This window comes from Chiloscyllium plagiosum, unplaced genomic scaffold (genome assembly GCF_037043375.1).
Source record: "Chiloscyllium plagiosum isolate Xiang-an unplaced genomic scaffold, Cpla_swu_hap1 HiC_scaffold_2, whole genome shotgun sequence".
NCBI lineage: Eukaryota > Metazoa > Chordata > Chondrichthyes > Orectolobiformes > Hemiscylliidae > Chiloscyllium > Chiloscyllium plagiosum.
This window is the reverse complement of record NW_028270140.1, coordinates 130,214,237-130,238,631: the sequence shown is the minus strand read 5'-3', so window position 1 is coordinate 130,238,631 and position 24,395 is coordinate 130,214,237. Positions and strand designations below refer to the sequence as shown.

Below are 24,395 nucleotides of genomic sequence, written 5' to 3'. Positions count from 1 at the left end.
GGGATTGGGTGGGGAAGTTAAAGTGTTCAGCCACAGGGCAGTGGGGTTGATTAGTGCGGGTGTCCCAGAGATGTGCTCTGAAATGATCTGCAAGTTGGTGTCCTGCCTTCAGGGTAGAGGAGATCACTTTGAGTGCAATGGATACAGTAGGTGACATGTGTGGAAGTAGAGGTTCATTAACCAGACCAAGGCCTTTGATTCAGTCAGTCATGAGGGGCTTTGCGAGGTGATTGAGAAATTCAGCTGCCCTGAGAGAAACTGGCATGCTTTTGCTTGTTTCAGATGATGAATTTTCTGACCCATCTCCAGTCACTAATGGAATTGATCAGGACTGTGTGTATGTACCAGCCCTCTTCATGGTTTTTCTCCATTATGCTGTCTGATACCTTACTTTCTATTCTAGTGATCCTAGTATCAAATTATCATATGGACAGTGAGCTGCTCAATCTCCTACAATTCCAGACAAAGGCTGAGGGCTCTAAGGCCATAGTTTACAATTTCCTGTTTGCTGAAGGCTGACTGTGTCCACTAACCACAGGTTCAGAGCTGGTGATGCATTTATTTTTCGTTGCATGTGACAACCTCAGACCTACAATCAGCATGAAGAAAATGGCAGTAGCACACTAGCTTGCTGCAGGAAACGTTTATCTCAAGCCCAAAATCATGACCAGACCCTGTCAACAGGGTGTAAATTCACTTACTTTCACAGCACACTCAAATGGTCTGTGTTAATGAAGCCACATTGCTAGCATGAGTGCAATCCTCAACAGATTTTAAACATCCAGTCTGTGAATGAAGAGGCTCGGGGATATACACAGGTTAAGTGAGTAGGCAAATACTTTAACAGATGGAATATAATGTGGAGAAAGTAAGGTTGTGCACTTTGACTACATGAGCAATGTCTTCTCCACACCAGGTCCTCTATTCTTCCTGTCACTGAGCCAACATAGGCAATATCAGGAATAAAGTAACTGCTCAGTAATGTGCTCAGTCACAGTTGCAACAGATCTGTAATACATACCTATGGGTTAAATGAGGGGACAAAAAACTTGTCAGTTGGAATATAATGTGAGGTAATGCACTTCAGGAAAATTTGAAGAGCTGAATTATTTAAATAGCAAAAGACTGCAGAAAATTTCAGTGCAGAAGAATTTGGGGTCCTTGTGCATAAATCGCAGAAAAAGCTTGCATTCATGTTTAGCAGGTAAGAGAGAAGGCAAATGGAATATTGACCCCCTTTTTGTTTCAAAGGGAATGGATATAAATGTAGGGAGATTTGCCTAAGTTTCTGCAAGGCACCAGTTCAACTACAATCAGAATAATTGTAAACATATTATATCTGTACCTAAGGAAAGATATAATATCATTGAACACCATCCAGAGAGTGTTCACTAGGTTGATCATGTGGTGACTGTCTGTCTAATGAGGAGAAGCTGAGTAGATTGGGCAACTAGTTTTTTTTTAGAATATAGAAGAATGAGTGATCACCTTATTGATTCAGTTCAAGATTGTTGGGGGACTTCAGAAGCTTCTGAAGATCAGATGGTGGGACAGAAGTGGAGGCAGGAGAGAAATGCATGGAGAGCAAATCCCAATCCACCAAGACTTCATTGTCTTCAGCATCGTGTTCCATTTGCAACAAAACTTTCCAAATGTCAAGTAGCTTAGCAGGTACTTGTGCACGGTGGAATCCTGACCCTTGTGGGCGGCACGGTGGCACAGTGGTTAGCACTGCTGCCTCACAGCGCCAGAGACCCGGGTTCAATTCCCACCTCAGGCGACTGACTGTGCAAACTCCACACATTCTCCCCGTGTCTGCGTAGGTTTCCTCCGGGTGCTCCGGTTTCCTCCCACAGTCCAAAGATGTGCAGGTCAGGTGAATTGGCCATGCTAAATTGCCCGTAGTGTTAGGTAAGCGGTAAATGTAGGGGTATGGGTGGATTGCGCTTCAGCGGGGCGGTGTGGACTTGTTGGGCCGAAGGGCCTGTTTCCACACTGTAAGTAATCTAATCTAATCATACATCCCAGGTGATGGGCATGGTCATCTTCACCTCAGGCTGAATAAGAGGGAAGAAAAGCACATGGCAAAATGAACCACTATGATTTGAATTAAGTTAGAATCTAAACCAAAAGCAAATAAACTTGACAAAAGAAAACATTTTTAACTGTATTTTAATTCCTTTATGGACTGTCACTAGCTAGCCCAGTATTTTTTGTTTTATTTGCCCATCCCTGATTGCCCTAGGTGCTGGTAAGCAGTTGATTGGAATCACTGCAGTGCTAAGGTTAGCAATACGTGCAGCGCTGTTGGGATGGGCACTCTGGACTTTCACCCAGCCACACTGAAGGAGCGACAGCAAGTTATGTGGTGGTGGTGGTTGTGATCTATGCATCTGCATTCCCTATCCTTTATGGTGTTAAAAGTCATAGATTCATCAGGTTCTGGATCAGTGGTGCTGGAAGAGCACAGCAGTTCAAGCAGCATCCAAGGAGCAGCGAAATCGACGTTTCGGGCAAAAGCCCTTCATTAGGAATAAAGGCAGTGAGCCTGAAGCGTGGAGAGATAAGCTAGAGGAGGGTGGGGTTGGGGAGAAAGTAGCATAGCTTATCTCTCCACGCTTCAGGCTCACTGTCTTTATTCCTAATGAAGGGCTTTTGCCCGAAACGTCGATTTCGCTGCTCCTTTGATCCTCAAAAACCTATCTATCTCAGTCTTAAAGACCTGGCCGACAGCCTTCTGTGGCAATAAATTCATAGATTCACCATTCCGTGGCTGAAGAAGATTCTCCTTATTTCCGTTCTAAAAGACCTTCCCTTTACTCTAAGGCTATGCCCTCAGGTCCTCGTCTTGCCTATCAATGGAAACATCTTCTAACATCTACTCTGTCCAGGCCATTCAGTGTTCTGTACATTTCAATTAGATTTCCCCCCCCCCCCATCCTTCTAAGTTCTACTGAGTATAGACCCAGAGTCCTCAACATTCCTCGTTAAGCTTTTTATTCCTGGGACCAAGCTCGTGAACCTCCTCTGAACATGCTCCAGGGCCAGTACATCCTTCCTGGGAAATGGGGCTCAAAACTGCAGAAAATACTCTAAATGTGGTCTGACAAGAGCCTTGGGGACCCTCCAAAGTACAACCCTGCTTTTATATCCAAGTCCTCTCAAAACAAATGCCATCATTGCATTTCCTTCCTAACTACTGATGCAGCCTGCAAGTTTACATTGAGACAATCCTGGACTAGAACTCCCAAGTCTCTTTGCACTTCAGGTTTTGGAATTTTCTCCCCATTTAGAAAATAGTCCATGCCTCTATTCTTCCTATCAAAATAAATGACCTCACACTTCCTACTTTGTATTTCATCTGCCACATCTTTGACCACTCTCCTAACTTGTCCAAATCTGTCTGTAGCTTCCCCTCCACCTCAATGCTACCTGTCCCTCTATCTATCTTTGTATTATCTACAAACTTAGAATGCCCTCAGTTCCCTCACCTAGATTGTTAATGTATAAAGCAAAATGTGGTCCCAAAACTGAGCCTTGCAGGACACCACTGATAACCAACTGTGTCATCCTGAGATGGATCCTTTTATCCCCATTCTCTGCTTTCTGCCAGACAGCCAAGTTTCTACCCATGCTCAAACCTTGCCTCTGACACCATGAGCCCTTACCTTACTCAGTAGCCTCCTGTGCGGCACCTTGAAAAAGGCCTCCTTGAAGTCCAGGTAGGTAACATCGATTGGTCTAACCTGCTCATTACTTTCTCAAAGGATTCTAGAAGATTTGTCAGGCATGACCTCTCCTTGATGAAACCATGTTGATTTTGCCTTATTTTACCATTTTTCTGATTTCAAGTATTCAGAAATCTTCACAGTGGATTCCAAGATCTTACCCATGACTGAGGTTAGGCTAATTGGTCTGTAATTTTCCATCTTCTACCTTACCCACTTTTTAAACGGGTGTCACATTAGTGATTTTCCAGTACTCTGGACCCCCCCCCCCCCGATTCTAGCGATTCCAAAAAGATTGCCACTAACACCTCTGCTATCGCCCTTAGAACGCTGGGGTATCATCCTTCTGGTACAAGTGATTTGTACACCTTCAGGTCATTCAGTGTTTCTAACACCTTCTCCTTGACAATGGCCACTGTACTCCGCTCCACCCCCTCATACTCTCTTGACAATTTTGGGATATGACTTGTGTCTTTCACTGTGAAGACTGATGTTAAACTTCTTGCATGTTAGAACTGCGCCCATTCAGCCAATTGAAAAGTACTCTGTCCCACTTCTCACTTGTGCCATTTATAGTTGGTGAACAGGCTTTTGGGAGATAGGAGTGAGTTAGTTGTCCCAGAACTCCTTGCCTTTGCCCTCGTTTTGTAGCCTTTTTCAAATTAGAGAGTCATGACATGTAGGTCATACCAAGTGAGCATGATGTATTTCCTTCTCATTAAAGATTCTGGATTAGTGGTGCTGGAAGAGCACAGCAGTTCAGGCAGCATCCAAGGAGCAGCGAAATCGACGTTTCGGGCAAAAGCCCTTCATCTGATTTGGGCTTTTGCCCAAAACGTCGATTTTGCTGGTCCTTGGATGCTGCCTGAACTGCTGTGCTCTTCCAGCACCACTAATCCAGAATCTGGTTTCCAGTATCTGCAGTCATTGTTTTTACCTCTTCTCATTAAAGACATGAGTGAACCAGGTGAGTTACATTTGACACACTGCAGGGTGTAGATAGGGTTACTGATAGGAGTTTTTCACTAGGAGAGGGGATTTCCAAACTAGGCTACACATTTTTAAGGTGAAAGAAGGAATATTTTAAAAACCTGAGGAGCAGATTTTTTTAGAAAGTGGTTCAAGTATGGAATGAACTTCCTGAGGAAGAGGTAGACATGGGCATAGTTACAACATTTAAAAGACATTTGGATAAGTGCATGACTAGGAAAGGTTCAGAGAGATATGGGCCAGGAGGAGGAATTAGTGAGGGATTATGTTTGTTAGGGACTGGTTGCACTAAAGGATCTGTTTCTGTGCTGTATGATTCTATGACTAGGAACACCCTGGAAAATTCCCACCATTGTAGCCTGACTTGCTAGATTTTTTATATATATAGATATTTTTATTGAAGGAAAAAAGGAATTTTTTTAAAACATCTTTTGCAAACTTACAAAATAATACAAACTAATATACCATTAAATATTCAATAAATAATAACCAAAACACAACAGATGCAAAAACAGAGGGAAAAAACCCCACTCAACGAAGAACTAATCTAACCTACAAATAACCAAGGCCTATAATAGGATATCTTGCATGACTCAAAAAAAAAGAAATAACATAGTAAGTAAATAATGAAGTACATGCTCAGAGTGAATTAGCATCAAGACATAATAAAATCCGTATTCACTCAGGATTCTTCCCCCCCCCCCCCCCCCCCCCCCCCCCCGCCCCGGACCAGCCAGAACCACTACCACACTAGATAAAAGCCCTTGACAGTATGGCCAAAATATCTGTATCTATATAGTTCAGGAAGCGCTGCCATATTTTATAGAATAATTTCAGTTTTTTGGTGCACCATATTTGTAAGGAAGTCAAGGGGAATACACTCCATGATTAACCTGCACCAATTCGAAGGTCCTGGAGGGCCCTCAGCTACCCAGTTTACTAAGATATTTTTCCTTGCACAAAAGGAGAGAATGGAAAATAATTTCCTCCCGTGCATATCCAGGGAAGGCAGGTTTGGAAAGCCCAGGACAAACGATACTGGATCTACTCCAATTTCCGCTCCCAAGATTTCTATCAGCGCATTTGCTACTATGGTCCAGTAATTACGGATCTTAAACACTGCTTATGGACATGTCATGAGAGTGCCCCCTTCTATGTTACATTCAGGACACATTGGAGATGCTCCTGCCCTAAATTTTGCCAATCGTTCCGATGCTATATCAGTCCTATGGAGTATCTTTAAATGGATGGCTTGTGTTCTATTACAAATGGAGATCTTTCTGGCATTTTCCCAGATGTCGTCTCACATTTCTAAAGCGATTTCCAACCCCAATTCCTGATCTATGTTTTAAACAATTGTTCCATGTCTTTCAATACTTTGTTCTGTAATGAGTGATAAAGAGTGCTGAGCGAGAGTGGACCATTGGCCATAACACACTCTTCCTTCCCTATCTGATTTATAAGAGCTATTCAATAATGTGGTCTTCTTTTGTATATAACCTCAAATTTGGAAATATCGAAAAAGGTCTCCATTAGGCAGCCCAAATTTCTGGTGCTGCTGTTGAAAAGACATCATAACTTCCCCATCAAACAGATTCCCCAAGCAAGAAATACCCCTGCACCTCCAGGTTTTAAATGTAGCGTCTGTGTGCCTCGGTTGAAAATCCCATGCTCCCACTATAGGAGAGGTTTTTTCTGAATTACCTTCATCTTGCCGCATTATCTTCCAAGCTTTAATTGTATTTAATACAATAGGGTTTTTACAATGGTCCATAATGACTTTCATCTTATCTAAAAATAAGAGATTAATAAGGGGACACTTTGCTTGAGAAGCCTCAATGTCTAGCCAGATTGATTGCGGGTCACACAAGACCTAGCTTAATAGAGAACTCAGCTGGTACTTCCTAAAGTCTGGAAAATCCAGTCCTCCCCTTGCTTGTGGGAGCTGCAGCTTCTTTAATTTAATAAGGGGCTGCCTATGATTCCAAATGAAAGAACCAAGCCAACCGTATAGTTTAAGCAATGCTGGCCTCAGCAGCATCACAGGGAGCATTCTCACTAGGGTATAAGAGACGAGGCAAAGTATTCATTTTAGTTAGAACTATTCTGCCTAACCAAGATATCAGGAGATTTCCCACCCCCCCCCCCAGCATTGAAAATTATGCCTTATCCTCTCTAATAGGTGCACAAAATTGGTTTTGTACAGCTGACCAAAACCTGGGGTGATAAAAATCCCTAAATATAAAAAACCGTTCAGAGACTACTGAAAGGGAAAGCAAGACCCTACCGAGTCTTGGACATACTGCAAGACCACCCATCGGCATGGCCTCTGATTTTGTGAAATCGATTTTGTAGCCTGAGAACGCACTGAATAAATTAATTACCGGATCAAGCAGGGCACAGATATCAAAGGATTACTAAGAAAAAGAAGAACATCCTCTGCATAAAGGGTAATTTTATGTTTACCTGAACCAACCTTCGGTGCCATTATATCAGAATCAGCCCTTATAGCTTCTGCTAGTGGTTCAATTATTAGCGTGAATAATAACAGTGAGAGAGGACATCCCTGATGACAGCCCCTACCCTCACTGAAGCTACCCAAGCCTAAACCATTAGTAATCATGGCCGTTTTGGGGTCATTGTATAGTATTGAGACCCATTTGGTGAATACCTCTCTGACACCAAACTTTTCCAGTGTGTAATACAGATATGAACATTCAACCCGATCGAATGCCTTCTCCGCATCTAAAGAAACTACTATTCCTGGTATTCTTTCCTGATGACAGACTTGGATCACATTTAAAACCCTTTTAATATTACTAGATGATCTGCGGCCCTTGATAAACCCCGTCTGATCCTCTTTTATAAGGTATGGTAGAACCCTCTCCAGCCTTAATGCTAATGTTTTTGAAAGAATTTTAAAATCGACATTTCGCAAAGATATTGGCCTGTATGATATGCCATCTTCTGGGGCAGTTCCTTTTTTAAGGATGAGAGAAATATTTGCTTCTCTCATCGAAGACGGGAGGCAGCTCTGACTATATGAATAATTGTACATGTCTATAAGTGGACCAGCCAGTACCCCTATAAACTCTTTGTAGAATTCAGCCTGGAATCCAGCTGGGCCAGGTGCTTTACTGCTCTGAAGCTGCCTGATTGCATCAAGTATTTCCTGGGTTGTCAAGGGAGCATTCAGGATCAACACCTGTTCCAGGGTTAAGTCCGGAAAGGCCAGACTTTTAGAAAAGGACTCCGTCTTCTTAGCTCTGTCTTCACAATCCTGTGATTTATACAGATCAGAATAAAACTTTCTGAAGGCTGTATTGATCCTTTTGCAGTCATGAGTCAAAGTACTGGCACTTTCCCTAATGAATATGCTAAATTGAGGGGCCTTTTTTCTCCTTGAGATATGCTAGGTATGTACCAGGCTTATCGCCGTATTCATATAGTCTTTGTTTTGAAAATAATATTTCCCTCTTTGCTGTTTGAGTAAGTGCGGTACTCAAGGCTGTCCTAAGGGCTGTAACCCTTTGTAATTTAGCAATAGAGGGCCTATCAACATATGTTATCTCAGCTGCCTTCAAGTGAGTCTTGAGTAGACGCTGCTTTCTCCCTTTTTGTTTTTTCTGTGTTGCCGAGTATGAAATAATGAGACCTCGCGCATAGGCCTTAATGGTCTCCCACATCATCGACGGGTTACTGGCTATGCCCAAGTTAATTTCCAAAAATGTTTTAAATTCTTGAGAGAAATATTTTACGAATTTACTATCCTTCATTAAGAAAGAATCCATACGCCAATGTCGGTGGCTTGTCTCATCGTCCCTAGTCTTAACTTCCATATATACTCAGAGATTATTATATTACCTATTTTGCAGGATATTATGGAGTTCAGAAAGGTCGAGGGAGCAAAAAACGTACTAATTCTAGTATGACAATTATGTGGGTTAGAGTAGAAAGTAAAGTCTCTGCCCTGGGGATGAAGGCTCCTCCACACATCTTCTAACCCTAGCTCCTTATTCAAATCCGCCAATTGTCTGGATCTAGGAGATATACCCGCAGTACTCTTGGGTATCCAGTCTATCTCTAGGTCCATAGTACAATTAAAATCTCTTCCTATAATTGTATGACGAGTCCCAAAAGCCATCAATTTGGAGAACGCTTCCGTTATAAATTTGAAGGGGTGTGCCGGGGGACAATAAAGTTTCAAAATTCCATACTCCTCTCCATTTATGAGGGCGTTGATCAGTATATACCATCCAGATTCATCTTTTATCTGATTTAAGATTTTGAAAGGAAGGCCTGATTGAATCCTCCTTGTTGTAATTTTAAGTGCTCTTTATCCAGTAAGTGTGTCTCCTGTAACAGAGCTATATCAACCCTTTCTTTTTTGAGTTCTGCAAGTATTTTCTTCCTTTTGATTGGAGAATTACTCCCCTTGACATTCCAGCAGCACCACCTAATCGAATGACTAACCATGATCGTCCAAGCAAGTCCGAAACTCCCCCGGGAGGAAAAACCTCACCCAAAACACTCCCAGCACGGACTGTAGAAAATTCACAGAAGTAGAAATTCTTTAATACATTAACACCAGTATAGTTAAAAACTATTTCTAAATAAGAAAAATATAAAACACACATTTAAAAGAAGATTTTCCCTCTTGTTCCCAGGGGGCATCACTACCTATCAATAAGTGGGTGGCACAGTGGTTAGCACTGCTGCCTCACAGCGCCAGATGACCCGGGTTCAATTCCCGACTCAGGCAACTGACTGTGTGGAGTTTGCACGTTCTCCCCGTGTCTGCGTGGGTTTCCTCCGGGTGCTCCGGTTTCCTCCCACAGTCCAAAGATGTGCAGGTCAGGTGAATTGGCTATGCTAAATTGCCCGTAGTGTTAGGTAAGGGGTAAATGTAGGGGTATGGGTGGGTTGCGCTTCGGCGGGTCGGTGTGGACTTGTTGGGCCGAAGGGCCTGTTTCCACACTGTAAGTAATCTAATCTAATCTAATCTAAAAAAAACCCACCATATCCTCTCCCAACCAGCACCCTGCCCTCGACCCAGGTACCACATAATAGAGTGAATAAATTCGCGTGTACTATAAAACCAAAGTTAAAAGTGAATGCCCCACACCCCACCCCCACCCACACTTGAATACGTTTAGTAAAGATAATACAAGGTATAAACATATAACACTATAAAGTTACAATCCCAGCAAGTAATAGATAACTAAGTATAATAAAAGAAGAAAAAAAAACCCCGCTCTGAAAAAAAAATTTGAGGTAGGACAGAGCAAATGTGACCCCCCCACCCCCCCCCCCCCCCCCCCCCACACGAATCAACTAAGCCTGTAAACAATAAGAAAATCACATAATAGGTAACAAATAAATAAGCCCCCCTCACTGCACCCCGGAGACGATATTAAACAATAAAGGGGATGAAACGAGAAAAGGTAATCCAGGGGAAGGGGGGGTGCAAAATAGCATAATTAACCATACGGTTTAATTCTTACAGTCTTTAAGAGAGTCCAAAAATTCTTTAGCCTTCTCTGGTGATCCAAAGTTATAAATGGATCCTTCATGGCTGAAGCACAGCGTTGCTGGGTAACGCAAGGAATACTGGATGGTTAAATCTCTCAGACGTTTCTTCACCTCATCAAATGCCCTCCTTTTGCAGACCACGGCTGGAGAAAAATCCTGGAATAGCATAATCCTAGAGCCCTTGTACTCCATGGCTTGGGAATCCTTCCCCAGGATTCTAGAGGCTTCTAGGAGTATCTGTTTCTCTCTGTAGCATTGGAGCCGGAACAGGACTGGGCGGGGGCGCTGGTCTGACCCAGGCCTGCATATAGCAACCCAGTGGGCCCATTCTACCCGTACCTGGCCTGATCCGGACTCCAGCTTTAATATTTCAGGGAGCCATTGCCCAAAAAAAACTGCCAGCTGGCCTTCCTCTTCCCATTTGGGAAGGCCCAGCAACTGAATATTTTTTTCAACGACCTCTATTATAGAGGTCGTCATTGTGCTCCTCTAAGGTCCGGACTCACTGTTCGAGAGCCTGGACCCGGCCCACGGTCAATTCAGCGGCAGTCTCCAAGATTAGATTACTTACAGTGTGGAAACAGGCCATTCGGCCCAACAAGTCCACACCGCCCCGCCGAAGCGCAACCCACCCATACCCCTACATCTACCCCTTACCTAACACTACGGGCAATTTAGCATGACCAATTCACCTGACCTGCACATCTTTGGACTGTGGGAGGAAACCGGAGCACCCGGAGGAAACCCACGCAGACACGGGGAGAATGTGCAAACTCCACACAGTCAGTCGCCTGAGGCGGGAATTGAACCCGGGTTTCTGGCGCTGTGAGGCAGCAGTGCTAACCACTGTGCCACCGTGCCACCCGAGGCCTTTAGCTCCACCCCTCCAACGCGATGTTCGAGCTTTTCAATTTCTTGGTCGTGCTTTTGCAGCACGACCGAGAGTGACTCCCACCTGGTCCTGGATTCTTCAATGAAGGCATCGATCCTCTCCTGCAGCTTGTTAATTATGGAGACCAGGCTCGCCTCTGCGGGTAAGTCCCCCGAGGCAGCCGTGGACGTCTCCGCTGCTGCTGGAGGAGGTGGGGGAGGGGTTCCTGCCTGTTGCGAGCTGCGGGCATTTTTTCCTTTATCATTTTAAGCACAGCACCAAACTGTTCAAGTTTGGTGCAAAATGACTAAATATGCTGGGTAAAAGTTATTTAAAATGTTTTAGAGGATGTGGTGGAGGCGGGCAGCCCACTTTGCCTGAGTCTTGGGCAGTGTACTACAGACTCAGACTTGCTGGGTCACCGCCATCTTGAATCATTTTAAGAATTGCACATTTCCATATTGTGCAAGGCCAGCGCAGGATCCTGAAGGTGGGTCTCGCACAGACTGCTGTATTTGAAAGGTGAATTTACTGTATTCATTAAAAGGACAGAAATTAATGTTCCAGTTTCCAGCAGTTCTACCTTCCAGCATTCAGCCAGTTGCATGAGATCCTGTGGCTTAGGAAGCAATGATACTTGCACAGCTTCTTACCATTTTACGCAAGTTCTTACGATCTGAAATGCACTGCTGGACACAGCATTTGGAAACAGATTCAATGAAGTGAAATTGTGGGCGGCACGGTGGCACAGTGGTTAGCACTGCTGCCTCATAGCGCCAGAGACCCGGGTTCAATTCTCGCCTCAGGCGACTGACTGTGTGGAGTTTGCACGTTCTCCCCGTGTCTGCGTGGGTTTGCTCCGGTTTCCTCCCACCATCACAAAGATGTGCAGGGTCAGGTGAATTGGCCATGCTAAATTGCCTGTAGTGTTAGGTAAGGGGTAAATGTAGGGGTATGGGTGGGTTTCGCTTCGGCGGGTCGGTGTGGACTTGTTGGGCCGAAGGGCCTGTTTCCACACTGTAATCTAATCTAAATCTAAATTGAGTAACTAGTTGAAGGAAAAGTTCATGGGGCTAACGACAACTGCAAAGTAGTTTCCAGTAGAAATCACTGCCACAGGATTCAGTAGTGGGTCATGTACTTTTTCTGCTGTTCACTAATGATTTTAAATTTCAAATGTTGCGGGGGCATGATTGGGAAATACACCTGCGTGGTTGATTGTGAAGAGGGCAGCTATTGACAGCAGGATGATTTCAATGTTCTGGTTGAGTAGGTGGACTAGTGGCAAATGGAATTCTAATCTGGACATATACTAAGGTATGCATTTGGGCAGAGCAATCTGAGCAAGGAATACACAATATACAGAAGGGTATTGAGATGGGTAGAGGAAATGAGGAGCCTTTGCAGTACATGTTCACAATGACCAAAAGTGGCAGGACAGGTAGGTAAGGTGGTAAAGAAAGATTGAATGCAAGAGCAGGGATGTAATGCTGAAGCTGTTAAAAACTGGGTCACAACTTTAGCCACCATTCTGTTCATCACATTACAGGAAGGACATAATTGATCTAGAGAGAGAGTACAGGGGAGATTTATAAGCATGTTGCAAGGGTTTGATAATTACTGCTATGCGGAAAGATTGGATAGGCTTGGAATGCTTTCCTTAGAAGTAGAGGGAGCTGAGAGGTCATCAAATAAAGAAGAGCTTGGATAGAGTGGATGGTGTTCTGTTAGTGAAGCAGTCAGTCACCAGGAGGCACAGGAGGGTTCCAGAGGATCTGAAAACTGTTCGACACAGATTACGGTGGGTGTCTGAAGTTCACTGTCCTATTTTGGTTTTGAGGCAGAAATACTTGACTCTTTTAAAAGGAACCACGATCTGAACCTGAAGGACTGAAACCTATGAGGGAAAGTGGAATTGGGATGGATGGCTAGTTTAATAAGCTGATGCAGACACAGTGAACCGAATGGCCTTATGTGCCATAATGCTTTTGGGGTTCTGTGGAAGGAGTACTGTGATGGTTTAGAAAACTCCTTCAAATAGCTGGCTCAGGCAAGGTGGAATCACTATCTCATTCTATGCTATATCATAAAATAATTGGATAGCACAAAAGTCTGTCTAACCTCTTTGCTTTGTTGCAGTGGCCGTACAAATGATGATTTCTTGTTAAATAGCATTTATGTGGTAAATTGCTCCAAGATACGTTAGTGGAGTGTTATCAAACAAACCAATTTTACCCTGATCTGGTCATTTTAGTACTAGGCACAAGGTAATGGCAAGGGCAAATATCTGATCCAACACAGTGCTGCATTTCTATAAGAGTGCCAGCATTGGATAAGACCCAACAGTGTAAATGAGGTAGTGCTTGTTCCTCCAGTGGCATGAGTTCCTGTTCAAGAACACCAGCAGCTGATGCAGACCACTAATTTGTTGTAGAATGGGAAAGGGTGGACACCAAGGAACAAAACAAGAAAAGGCTTGTATTTATGTTTCTCAAATTCTGGAAATGTGTTATGGCCAGTTAAATACTTTTGAATTGTAATTTCAAATATGATAGTCAATTTGTGCAAACTAGTCCACAAACCATAGTGGGGTAATCACCACATATTCTGATTTAGTGATTGTTGGTTGAAGGATCATCTTTGACCAAAACAGCAAGAAGAGTTTCCTTGCTGTGCTTGATCTGGCACCATGGGATCATGTCCACCTAAGCGGACAGACTGTTCACATCTTTAAGAAAAGATGGTGATATTACTGCATTGTAACATCGGCCAGATACTGCACGAAAGTCTCAATTCTCCACTTTTGACTCCGTGCTGAGAATGATGGTATTTTCCAGTTAAAACTGTGCAGTCTTCTCTTGTGAGTGGGGACAGTCAATTTCCAAAAACATTAGAAAACTGCACTGAGAATCGTTTATCTAGTTTTAAATGGAAGTGAGTGCTCCAATTGCCATTAGCATACCAAAGCTAAAATTCCAAATTTTGTTTCTGGTTTTTGCGAGGGTGGTGACGAATTCTTGGCCAGTAACAAGTTGCTGATGGTTCCTGATTCCTTATCAAAGTGACTGTTCTTGATATGAGTGTCTTCAATGGTGACGTTAAGTACCTGATCCTTCCATCAATCAAGGTCCACATCTACTTTTTGCGGATAATATTGAAGAGTGAAAGCTCTATCTTAGTTTCTTTTTAATGTGTCTCTCCCTAAACCTAGATCACTAAGTCCAGTAGTAACTACTACAGCTGTGTCCTGGATGAGATCAGCACAGACCAAGAATTTAAAATGAACCTTGTTAATCTGTGAATCAGCACCACACTGCGGAGGGAGGATAGGGTGAGATTTTGCACTGTGTTTAATTAAATCATACATTGTTTATAAACACATCCATCATTTTACTACATTACAAGACTTACGTTGCAAGGCTCCACTTGTCTGAACATGAGCAAAGATCAGAGATCGAGGCTTAATACTGTGAAGTCACCACTGCAGTCCATGCTTCTATCTTGACTGGGAGCCTGACCCCTCACCATCACACAGGAATTCTCTCCCTGTAGTACATTCACTCTGACAGCTGCCTAACCACCCCCGCCCACCCACCTCCGACAAACCCCATCCAGCCATTTTTATTTTTCATTTCCATTTTTCCTGCTCTCTTTCAGTTTCCTTGGATTGCGCACACCATTTCCTAACCACCTCCCATTGCCAGTTCTTGATCCAGCCACCGGACATGTAAGCGCAATATGGGGTGATTGAATTTTCCCACTGTTCTTTGTCTCTCTTTCTGTACTCATTAGCCTTTGCTAAATGGCATGTCCAATGTAAATTGAATGTTTTTAATCACCTTGATGGGGAAATTCCACACAGGGATACAGCCACACTACAACCTCGTGCCAAAACATCATCATTCACCAGGGATCAAAAATTTGCTCATTGTCTGATTTTGTTAACTCTTTCCAACTCTGCACATACAGTCTGACTTAGCTATTTTTTAACGTCAAGTCTTGTTTTAAACTGTAAATAGAAATGATTTTAATGTTTCTTAAAATTCTTCCCTTTTGATGATTTATTACTACTCATCAAAACCTATCCCACAACATCCTGAAAATTAAGGCAACCTGAGTATTACAATGTTTTCCATTATTTTGTACCATATTGCAGCTCTTTCAGCAGGGAGTAATAATCCAGAGCAAGACAGATGGAGTGTCCTTTTTTTGACTGACTGACTGTGCTGCAACATCCCAGTGCCTTGACTGAAAAATAACGTAACTAGCTTTATATATGGTTAGCATACCTGTTACCAGAAACAATTGCTTTACAGATTCAGACTCTTCACCTTGGATATGTCGTGAAAACAATAGTTGCTATTTAACCAAGTCAGCATTCTGTAATTTTTCTCATTATTAATGAATCTTGTGAAGTTTTTGTACTGAACAGTTGTATTCACTGTACAAGTAGAGTAAATTATATTTAAGATCACTAGTATTTAAATGCATAAAATCACTTAAGTGATTTTTAATTTTTCAGTAGAAAATGGCCATATTGAATCGTAATAAGTCTTGTTTAAATGTTTTTACTCTTTAATTTATAGGGGTCCCAACACCTAGTCAAGATATTCTTCGCCATACATTGAACATGCTCGTAAGAGAGCGGAAAATTTACCCAACTCCTGATGGATATTTCATTGTAACTCCTCAGACTTATTTTATCACCCCTTCTCTCATAAGAACAAATAGTAAATGGTACCATCTAGATGAAAGGATACCTGACCGGGCTCGATGTACTTCACCACAGCTAGGGACTATAACTCCTTCGAACTCTGGCTGCCTCCGAGACAGAGCTCATCACAGAAACCATTGTGATTCTTGCAACTGTTTTAGAGAAGAATTTCACAATCATTCCTCCACTCTCCAGAAAAGATCAATGAAGGAATGTAAAGATTCCTATTGCCCTCCTTCTTTCAGCCAGATGCCGGTAACCCAGACTGAGAAAAGCAGGAGTACAGTTAACTGTTCATACAAAACTGAAACGTTGCCAAAACCCAAGGATGGAGAAAAGCAATCCAAAAAATTTGGACTGAAATTGTTCAGATTGAGCTTTAAAAAAGACAAGTCAAAACAGTTAGTGAATTTTTCAGCCCAGTTCCCTCCCGAGGAATGGCCATTACGTGATGAGGACAATCCAACCTCTATACCAAGGGAAGTGGAACAGGAGATAATCAAACGGATTAATCCAGACCTGACGGTGGAAAACGTCATGAAGCACACAGCGCTAATGAAGAAGTTGGAAGAAGATAAGGCCCACAGAAATAAAGCAGGCTCATCCGCCCAACATAGTGGCAAGAGCAAAAAAAGTAGAAGTCACAAGAAGTCCCATGGTAAATCCCGGTCACACAGCAAGTCCAGGGCTCCGAAAGGGGAACAATCGGAAGATACCCATCTGGATGTTGCAGAATCCAGAGAGTATGAGTTTTATGACCCAATTACCAGATCCCCATGTGAGAAAAGTGCCACTGTAGAAATGAAGGGTGATAATGGGTTTCTCTCACATGATAAAATTAACATGGTTGAATCTCATTTTCCTGTGACCCCCGAATGGGATGTGTCTGGTGATCTTTACAAGCGAAGGATGGAGAGCCGATTTCATGAACATTCTCGGGAAAGTTTGCAATCCAAGGTTCATCGGAGCCACAGCCATACTCAAGACAGAAAATCAAGAACTGATAGGGCCAGCAAAGCCAAGGAGAGGTCTAGGTCAATGGATAATTCTAATCGACCTCTTGGCATGACTTTATCAGGCACAGCAGAAGAGATGCAAGAATGCAGTGTGGATGAAAGCCAGTCAAATAATAACAAATTACGTTCTTCCAAATTACTCAGTCACCACAGACCAGGATTGTCATCAAATCATGTTACTGAGCCAAGCATACCGGAATGTGTAAATATTGATGAGGCAGCAACAGTTAGTGAAGCCTGCAATCCAGTGGAGCACCCAAGACTTGGAGATGGTTTGCCTAAAAATGATGAACCTGACTGTACTATCGATGCAAAAGCTGATGATTACTTTCAGTGTAATGCATCCAAGGAGACTTCTCAGGCTGTGTCTTCTCCATCAGCTAACTGTAATGATGAGTGTCTGTTTAAAGATTATGATACGTTAACCTTGTCAGATGGTGTCAAGAAGCTGTCTCCTCTGGATAGGTTCTTGAAGCACCCACCTATTGAAGAGAATGTGAATGGACAGCTTGAGCAATTGTCACTGCAGCAGAAACATTATCCAGAAACGATAGATATGAATAGCGTTAATTTGCCTGTAGCTGGGCAGGCATCTCCCCCATCATTGCCAAATGGACAAGTATTTAAATCACAGTCAGAAATTCAATCTGTAAATCACATGGAGAATAATTATCAGGAACCCACTTTATATGAACCCCAACATAAACCATCGGAGGTGCTTCATCCAGACTGTGAGAACTTTGTTGGCCTAATAAGTGTGGCGCAATCACTGCCTGTCCTACAGGGACAAGAGGATGAAACAGGACATCAGGAATCTTCCTTTGACTACTATAATGTGTCTGATGATGACTCAGAAGATGGGATCAACAAAAACCAAGAGGAGGGTAAAAGCCGAGATGATGGTGGGACTGTGCAGTGGTTGTTAGAACGAGAGAAAGAGAAAAATCTCCAGAGAAAATTTGAAAAGAATCTAACTCTTCTGAGCCCAAAAGAGAGTGACAACAGTACCAGCCAGAAAGCTTTACATTCTGCTCGATTAGATAGTATGGACAGCAGCAGTATCACTGTAGACAGTGGATTTAATTCTCCACGGTAAGCAAGCAAATGACAAATCCAAGCAGTCATTCATTTGAGACATGTACTATATTTTTGATTTTGTGCTAGATTATTTCATTGTACAGGACTTTGAAAGTAGCCAACGCAAGTTAAAACATGTAAAATATAGGGATAAAAATTGAGAATTGTCTGGTTGTGGCCTTACGCAAAATGTGATTTACTCTAACAGTATATTTTATGTTTATAAATTCTTTTAAGCTGTATTGAGAAGTTTATAAACAAACTAATATGCTTTCTCTTGCTGAGAAGCAGGAGATGATGAAGTAGTGATTGGTGGTAATGGTCTAGTCATCTAGTGACAGATGCTTGGGGAGAGGAGTGGGGGGACAGATTTTAAATCCCACCACAGCAGCTGGCAGACTTTTAAAATCAATTTAATAAATCTGGAATATAAAAACTAGTCTCAATAATGATGACATTGACAACAGTTATTTAACACTTGTAAGAATCCACCTAGTTCACTAAATAAGGTGAGCTTCTGTTTCTACTTGGTCTGGCCTTCTATGTGACTCAAACCCGCAGCACCATGGTTGATCCTTAACTGCCCTCAATATCCTGGTGAGTCTCTCAGTTCAAGTAAATTAGTGGAATAATCTTGGCATCTCATCAGAGAATATAAAGGAAAGTTCCTTTTGAAGTAATGCTCTGACTTTATGCTTCTGGTTTGAACTTTCTCCTCCTGCCCATGAAAAGTGTTTTATCATCTCAAATAGTTCGAAGCACTTGGGCTATACATTCCCAAAAATCTGATGTGACTTTCAGCAATGGTTACTTCCTACCTGAAGCAATATATTTAGGATATATGTCCTATTTGAGTTGAAAGAACTAAAAAGAAAGAATTAAAAATATTAGAAACATTTACTGTATCGCAGTGAAATTAATAACCGTTAGTCAATATGCAATGAAGACTATTGTTCAATAGTTTGGACAATCGGTTTCTCATACTTAAACATTATCATCAGAAACTTTTTGGTTAAAAATATGATTGAATTCAATGCAAAATTTGAAAATTACTCGTTTTTGTAATGGATCATCTGAATAAAACTGCCTATTTAGCACAAAAAGATTATGGGTATAGAACATAGAACAATACAGCGCAGTACAGGCCCTTTGGCCCTCGATGTTGCGCCGATCCAAGCCCACCTAACCTATACTAACCCACTATCCTCCATATACCTATCCAATGCCCGCTTAAATGCCCATAAAGAGGGAGAGTCCACCACTGCTGCTGGCAGGGCATTCCATGAACTTACGACTCGCTGAGTGAAGAACCTACCCCTAACTTCAGTCCTATATCTACCCCCCCTTAATTTAAAGCTATGCCCCCTTGTAATACCCGACTCCATACGCGGGAAAAGGTTCACACTGTCAACCCTATCTAACTCCCTAATCATCTTGTACACCTCAATCAAGTCACCCCTAAACCTTCTTTTCTCTAATGAAAACAGCCCCAAGTGTCTCAGTCTATCCTCATACGATCTTCCTTCCATACCAGGCAACATCCTGGTAAACCTCCTCTGCACCCGTTCCAGTGCCTCCACATCCTTCCTATAGTATGGCGACCAAAACTGCACACAATATTCCAGATGCGGCCGCACCAGAGTTTTATACAACTGCATCATGACCTCAGGACTCCGGAACTCAATTCCTCTACCAATAAAAGCCAGTACGCCATATGCCTTCCTCACCGCACTATTTACCTGGGTGGCAACTTTCAGAGATCTGTGTACATGGACACCAAGATCCCTCTGCTCATCCACACTACCAAGTATCCGACCATTAGCCCAGTACCCCATCTTTTTGTTATTCTTCCCAAAGTGAATCACCTCACATTTAGCTACATTGAATTCCATTTGCCACCTTTCTGCCCAGCTCTGCAGCTTCTCTATATCCTGCTGTAACCTGCCACATCCTTCCTCAGTGTCAACAACTCCTCCGACTTTCGTATCATCCGCAAACTTGCTCACCCAACCTTCTAACCCCTCTTCCAGGTCATTTATAAAAATGACAAACAGCAATGGTCCCAAAACAGATCCTTGCGGAACACCGCTAGTGACGGCACTCCATGAAGAAACTTTGCCATCAACTACTACCCTCTGTCTTCTTCCATCCAGCCAATTCCTAATCCAAACCTCCAACTCACCCTCAATGCCATATCTCCGTATTTTCTGCAGTAGCCTACCATGGGGAACCTTATCAAACGCCTTACTAAAATCCATATATACCACATCTACCGCTTTCCCCTCATCAACCTCCTTCGTCACCTTTTCAAAGAATTCAATAAGGTTTGTGAGGCACGACCTGCCCTTCACAAAACCATGCTGACTATCCTTGATCACATTATTCCTATCCAGATGTGCATAAATCCTATCCCTTACAATTCTCTCTAAGACTTTGCCCACAACAGAAGTGAGACTCACCGGCCTATAGTTACTAGGATTATCCCTACTCCCCTTTTTGAACAAGGGGCATACATGTCCAATGTTAACTGGTCTAGAGTTCCATATACTTGGCCATTTGCTTTGGAGCATGAAAGGTTATGTTGGGTGGGGGGGTGGGGATGGGGGGGTCTCATCCTGCCAATGAGCTGAAATTGCTCCAGGTTGGTGAAAATACTGTTCTAATGTACTGTCTCATCTGGGCCTTAAATGTGTAGCAGAAAGGAACCGAGGGAGTCTGCCTGCATTAAATTTGATATTAATAATAAATCTAACATAGTGGACCCTCTTTCATTCTGCTTGAATTTAATGCGGTTTTGCTTTGCTATTTGTTCTAAGCCATTCTTGATTTTGATTCTTATGATAACTGTTAGCACTTTCAGCAAAAATTGGAGGTTGAGAAGATTAAAGATTACATTTTTATTTTGGAAGCACCATCATTTTTACTTATAAACTAACCATATCCGGCAGTGAAAGATGTACCACTTGTGAAAAAATATGTATGTACTGATAAAGGATTGCAGTAGAGTACTATATAGTTCCATTGCACCAAGTAACAGCTTCAAATTCTGATACTGTCATTTCAAATGTAATGCCAAAATTTCTGCAGCATCCTGAATATGTCTCCCCACTCCATTGCCACCAAAACTTTGGAAGAGCAATATCTTTTGCAATACATTGAAACTTTATATTTCCTACACAATGGAGACTTCTGGCCTCTTTGAGTTGAGTCACCCAATGAGGCCAAAAGTTGTGAAGGATTAAATGTTGTGGCATTAGTGTTTGGAAGCATTAATGTTTTTCCATCCATGGTGTCTTTCAGTACTCGTGAAAGTCTGGCCTCTAACACTTCAAGCGTAGTAGAAAGCAACAGGCGTCAGAACCCTGCTCTTAGTCCGGGACATGGAGGCACGTCAGCATTCAGTTTCCGAACAACTACAGATCCTGCACCAAGTGAACCTGAGAAACTGCAGAAGCCCATGAAGTGTCTAGCTTCCGTTACCAGTGTTTGAGCACTGTTAGTCGTAGCTGTCAGCTACATATTCTGTATCACACCCTCAGCAGTCATACACCTGCACCTCGAGAGATTTGAAACACAATGACACCATCAGGCATGCTCATACATTTTAAAAAGAGGTGTAAACTAAATGTAGAAGCCATTTATATGATTTGGAGCTTTTTTCATAAGTACTTATTAATTTTACTTCTTCATTCTTTAGGTATTGAGTGGGTAATGCAGCTTACTGCATGGCATTCGCCTACATCATACTGCATGAAACGTCCATTGCGATTTTGATAAAGAAGAGAAAAAAAAGCACAAATTCGTTTGCACTTCATGACTTGGTTTCTTGATGGTATTCTATGACAACTTCATGTTTAGAAGTAATCGTCTTTAGAGCATTTTGAAACCAGCAAAATAACTCCTGTGATTTTGTGAAACCAGTGCATGTGTTAAATCTGAACAAGCACATACGTGGCTGTCTTACACACCTGAAGATACTATCTTCAAACTTATGGTCAGTGATTTCCAATAAGCATTGTTAAAAGCTATATGGTACCAACAGATACATGTTGCACTATTGAAAGGTAAAATAATGTCTGACTTTTTTATTGTACAAGATTATACATCTCGTTACTGTACATATAAATAAATATTGAAGGTGTCAAAAGCAAACCCTGTAGAGAAAAAAATTAAATTGCTACAAGTTTTACAGTTGTTGTAAATCTTATATCAATATGATATGTGAATTAAATGTGCATTTTTTTGTGCAAATAAATATACTTCAGAGAAAATGCTGAATAAGCAGCTCTCAAATTAAGAAAAATATTTTTTGCATGTATGAAAAAGTTAGTAAGCAGTACAATTGAGGCATTTCAATCACTGCGAGACAAAATTTGAGCAACCCAACACTTTACCTGGGTCCCATTAATATATTGCTATAAATCGCTCCCTCCTATAACGAGCTTAAGTACTTTCCACACTGCAGTTTATATATGAGCTTGATTGTGGAACCTTAGCACTCTTGGTTGATTAGTCTGAGGCCTGGCATAGTTTATTGTCATGCATTATCAATAAGCATGTATTGCTTAAGTGCATGATGCCACAGATGTTAGAGATAAAATGGTACTGGAAAGCTGTTTGTTAGATACAGTGGCTCATGCAGCCTGGGTCTGTGTTTTATTTAGTACCAATTCTAGCACAGTGCCAGATTCTTTTCACACTTAACTGTAATCTCTAATTTGTGCCCATTACTGCCTTTGTGTTCTGTGATGCCATTTCAGATATTTAAATTACTTCATATTGTGGCTTTTGTTACACCAAAGCTTCTGATGATGCCGCAGTTTCACAGATTGGAAGGATGCTTAAATGTGAAGCCAGTCCTGTAGTTTTGCATCTCCATGTTAAACTGGGTTGGGTTTTGCTGTCTTTACTACAAGTCTTATCCCACAACATGTGTATTTAAAAGAAAACCAAATAAAATTTTTTGTTTGGAAAATGGCAGTTATTGCTACTGCACCAAAATCCTGTTATATCTGTGACATTGTGAAAGTACATATCAGGCATAAAGATGTGAATGGCAGAAATATTACGAGAAGAATTTATAATTTGGTTCATATGAAAACTATGACCACAAAAGAACATGCAGTTTGTTTTTAAACTGTTTAAATATGACCTGGCAAGGAAAACATTTTTTAATAAAAGACTGGCAATGTATATATGTTAATGAGATAAGTGTGCCTGATCTGTTACATCAACAGTAGGACCTTTAATAGAACATTGCAGATGAGATGCATTATCCTTATATGGCAGTGGTTGATCTGAAATAGCCTTCAATGTATGTAACATAGACATTTTTTTTTCACTGTAGTTAAGATTTTGTTCATGTTGCACATAACTACCTCCATACATTTATGAAATGGTAGCAGAACCTCCGATGTAGCATGATTTTCTATCTTTGTGGCTTCACCATCTTTTCACCCCTCTATCTTTGCAACTCTGTTACCGTTTCATAAATAAACTTTCACCAGACTATTGCTTCTGAATTTTTACACTGGTGCTTTAACTCCTTGAAGCGTGGTTTCCAAACTAATGTCCATACAATAATAGTAATTTAAATTGATGTCTGGTTTTGAAAGATAGCAAAGCTACAAGAATAGACACCTTTACTGAGGAGATTGCATCAAGTGTTGGTCTATTTTTACAGACTAATTTCAAAGGAATACAGATTTTTCTTGTGAATAACTGAGTGAATTAGTATCAAATTAAGTACAAATGCAAACAGCTTTTTTTCTTCATGCAGAAGGGAGTAGAGCAGCCAAGACTGCCTTGTATAAATACGTTTGCACTGATAAAGATAACAAACATGTTTTTTTAAATTGTGTCTCTCTGGATGCTGTTTAGTTATCCAGTTAGATGTGTTTATATATTGTAAAACTATTTCTTACCAAATTTTGGTTCATGGAATGTCTTCCCTAACGTTACTGGATTATGTTATAGCAGACTATAACAAGCTTGTTTTTGTAAGTGTATTATACTGTAAAAATGTGTTTAGTTGTCATTGCTTAGTACAATAACTTGAACTGTAAACAGGGATTTTTTTTCATGTTCCTTATTTAAAAGTCCCTTTATGTAAACTGTGTTTCTGTTGTTACTTGTAGCTTGTGTGGATCTCCCCTTTGGAATTGTGTTATTTACTTTAAAGCCATTAAATAACATGTTTCTTTAACATTTTGATATTTCTGTGCTTTTCTTAAAAGAACGCATGGGTTGTTTATGTCCTACAACCTATAATATGTTAATCTATTATTAGATCCAACTTGATCTCACTTCCTGTTATTTGAGTATTTCCAGAAGGGCTAATGCCCGAAACGTCGATTCTCCTGTTCCCTAGATGCTGCCTGACCTGCTGCGCTTTTCCAGCAACACATTTCCATCTATTTCCTTTTATCATATTGTTGTAAAACTCCCCCCCCTTTTTCATAGTTTTG

The 24,395-nt window shown here is 41.6% G+C and overlaps 1 protein-coding gene across 7 annotated transcripts in view; it reads left to right on the top strand.

The window, feature by feature from the left end:
* The window catches only part of LOC122557644 (storkhead-box protein 2-like), a 328,439-nt gene extending 304,304 nt beyond the window's left edge, over nt 1-24,135 (top strand). For 4 of the 7 annotated variants that reach the window (XM_043705438.2, XM_043705449.2, XM_043705473.2 and 1 more), the window contains exons 3-4: nt 15,708-17,943; nt 21,229-24,135. In XM_043705438.2, the coding sequence (XP_043561373.2) occupies nt 15,708-17,943; nt 21,229-21,418 (2,426 nt within the window). In that variant the 3' untranslated portion in view covers nt 21,419-24,135. Of the gene's footprint in view, nt 1-14,355; nt 14,453-15,707; nt 17,944-21,228 lie in introns of those variants that run through there. The other 3 variants (XR_015750909.1, XM_043705495.2, XM_043705457.2) reach the window with 3 other exon arrangements.
* Nucleotides 24,136-24,395: the final 260 nt, after the last annotated feature.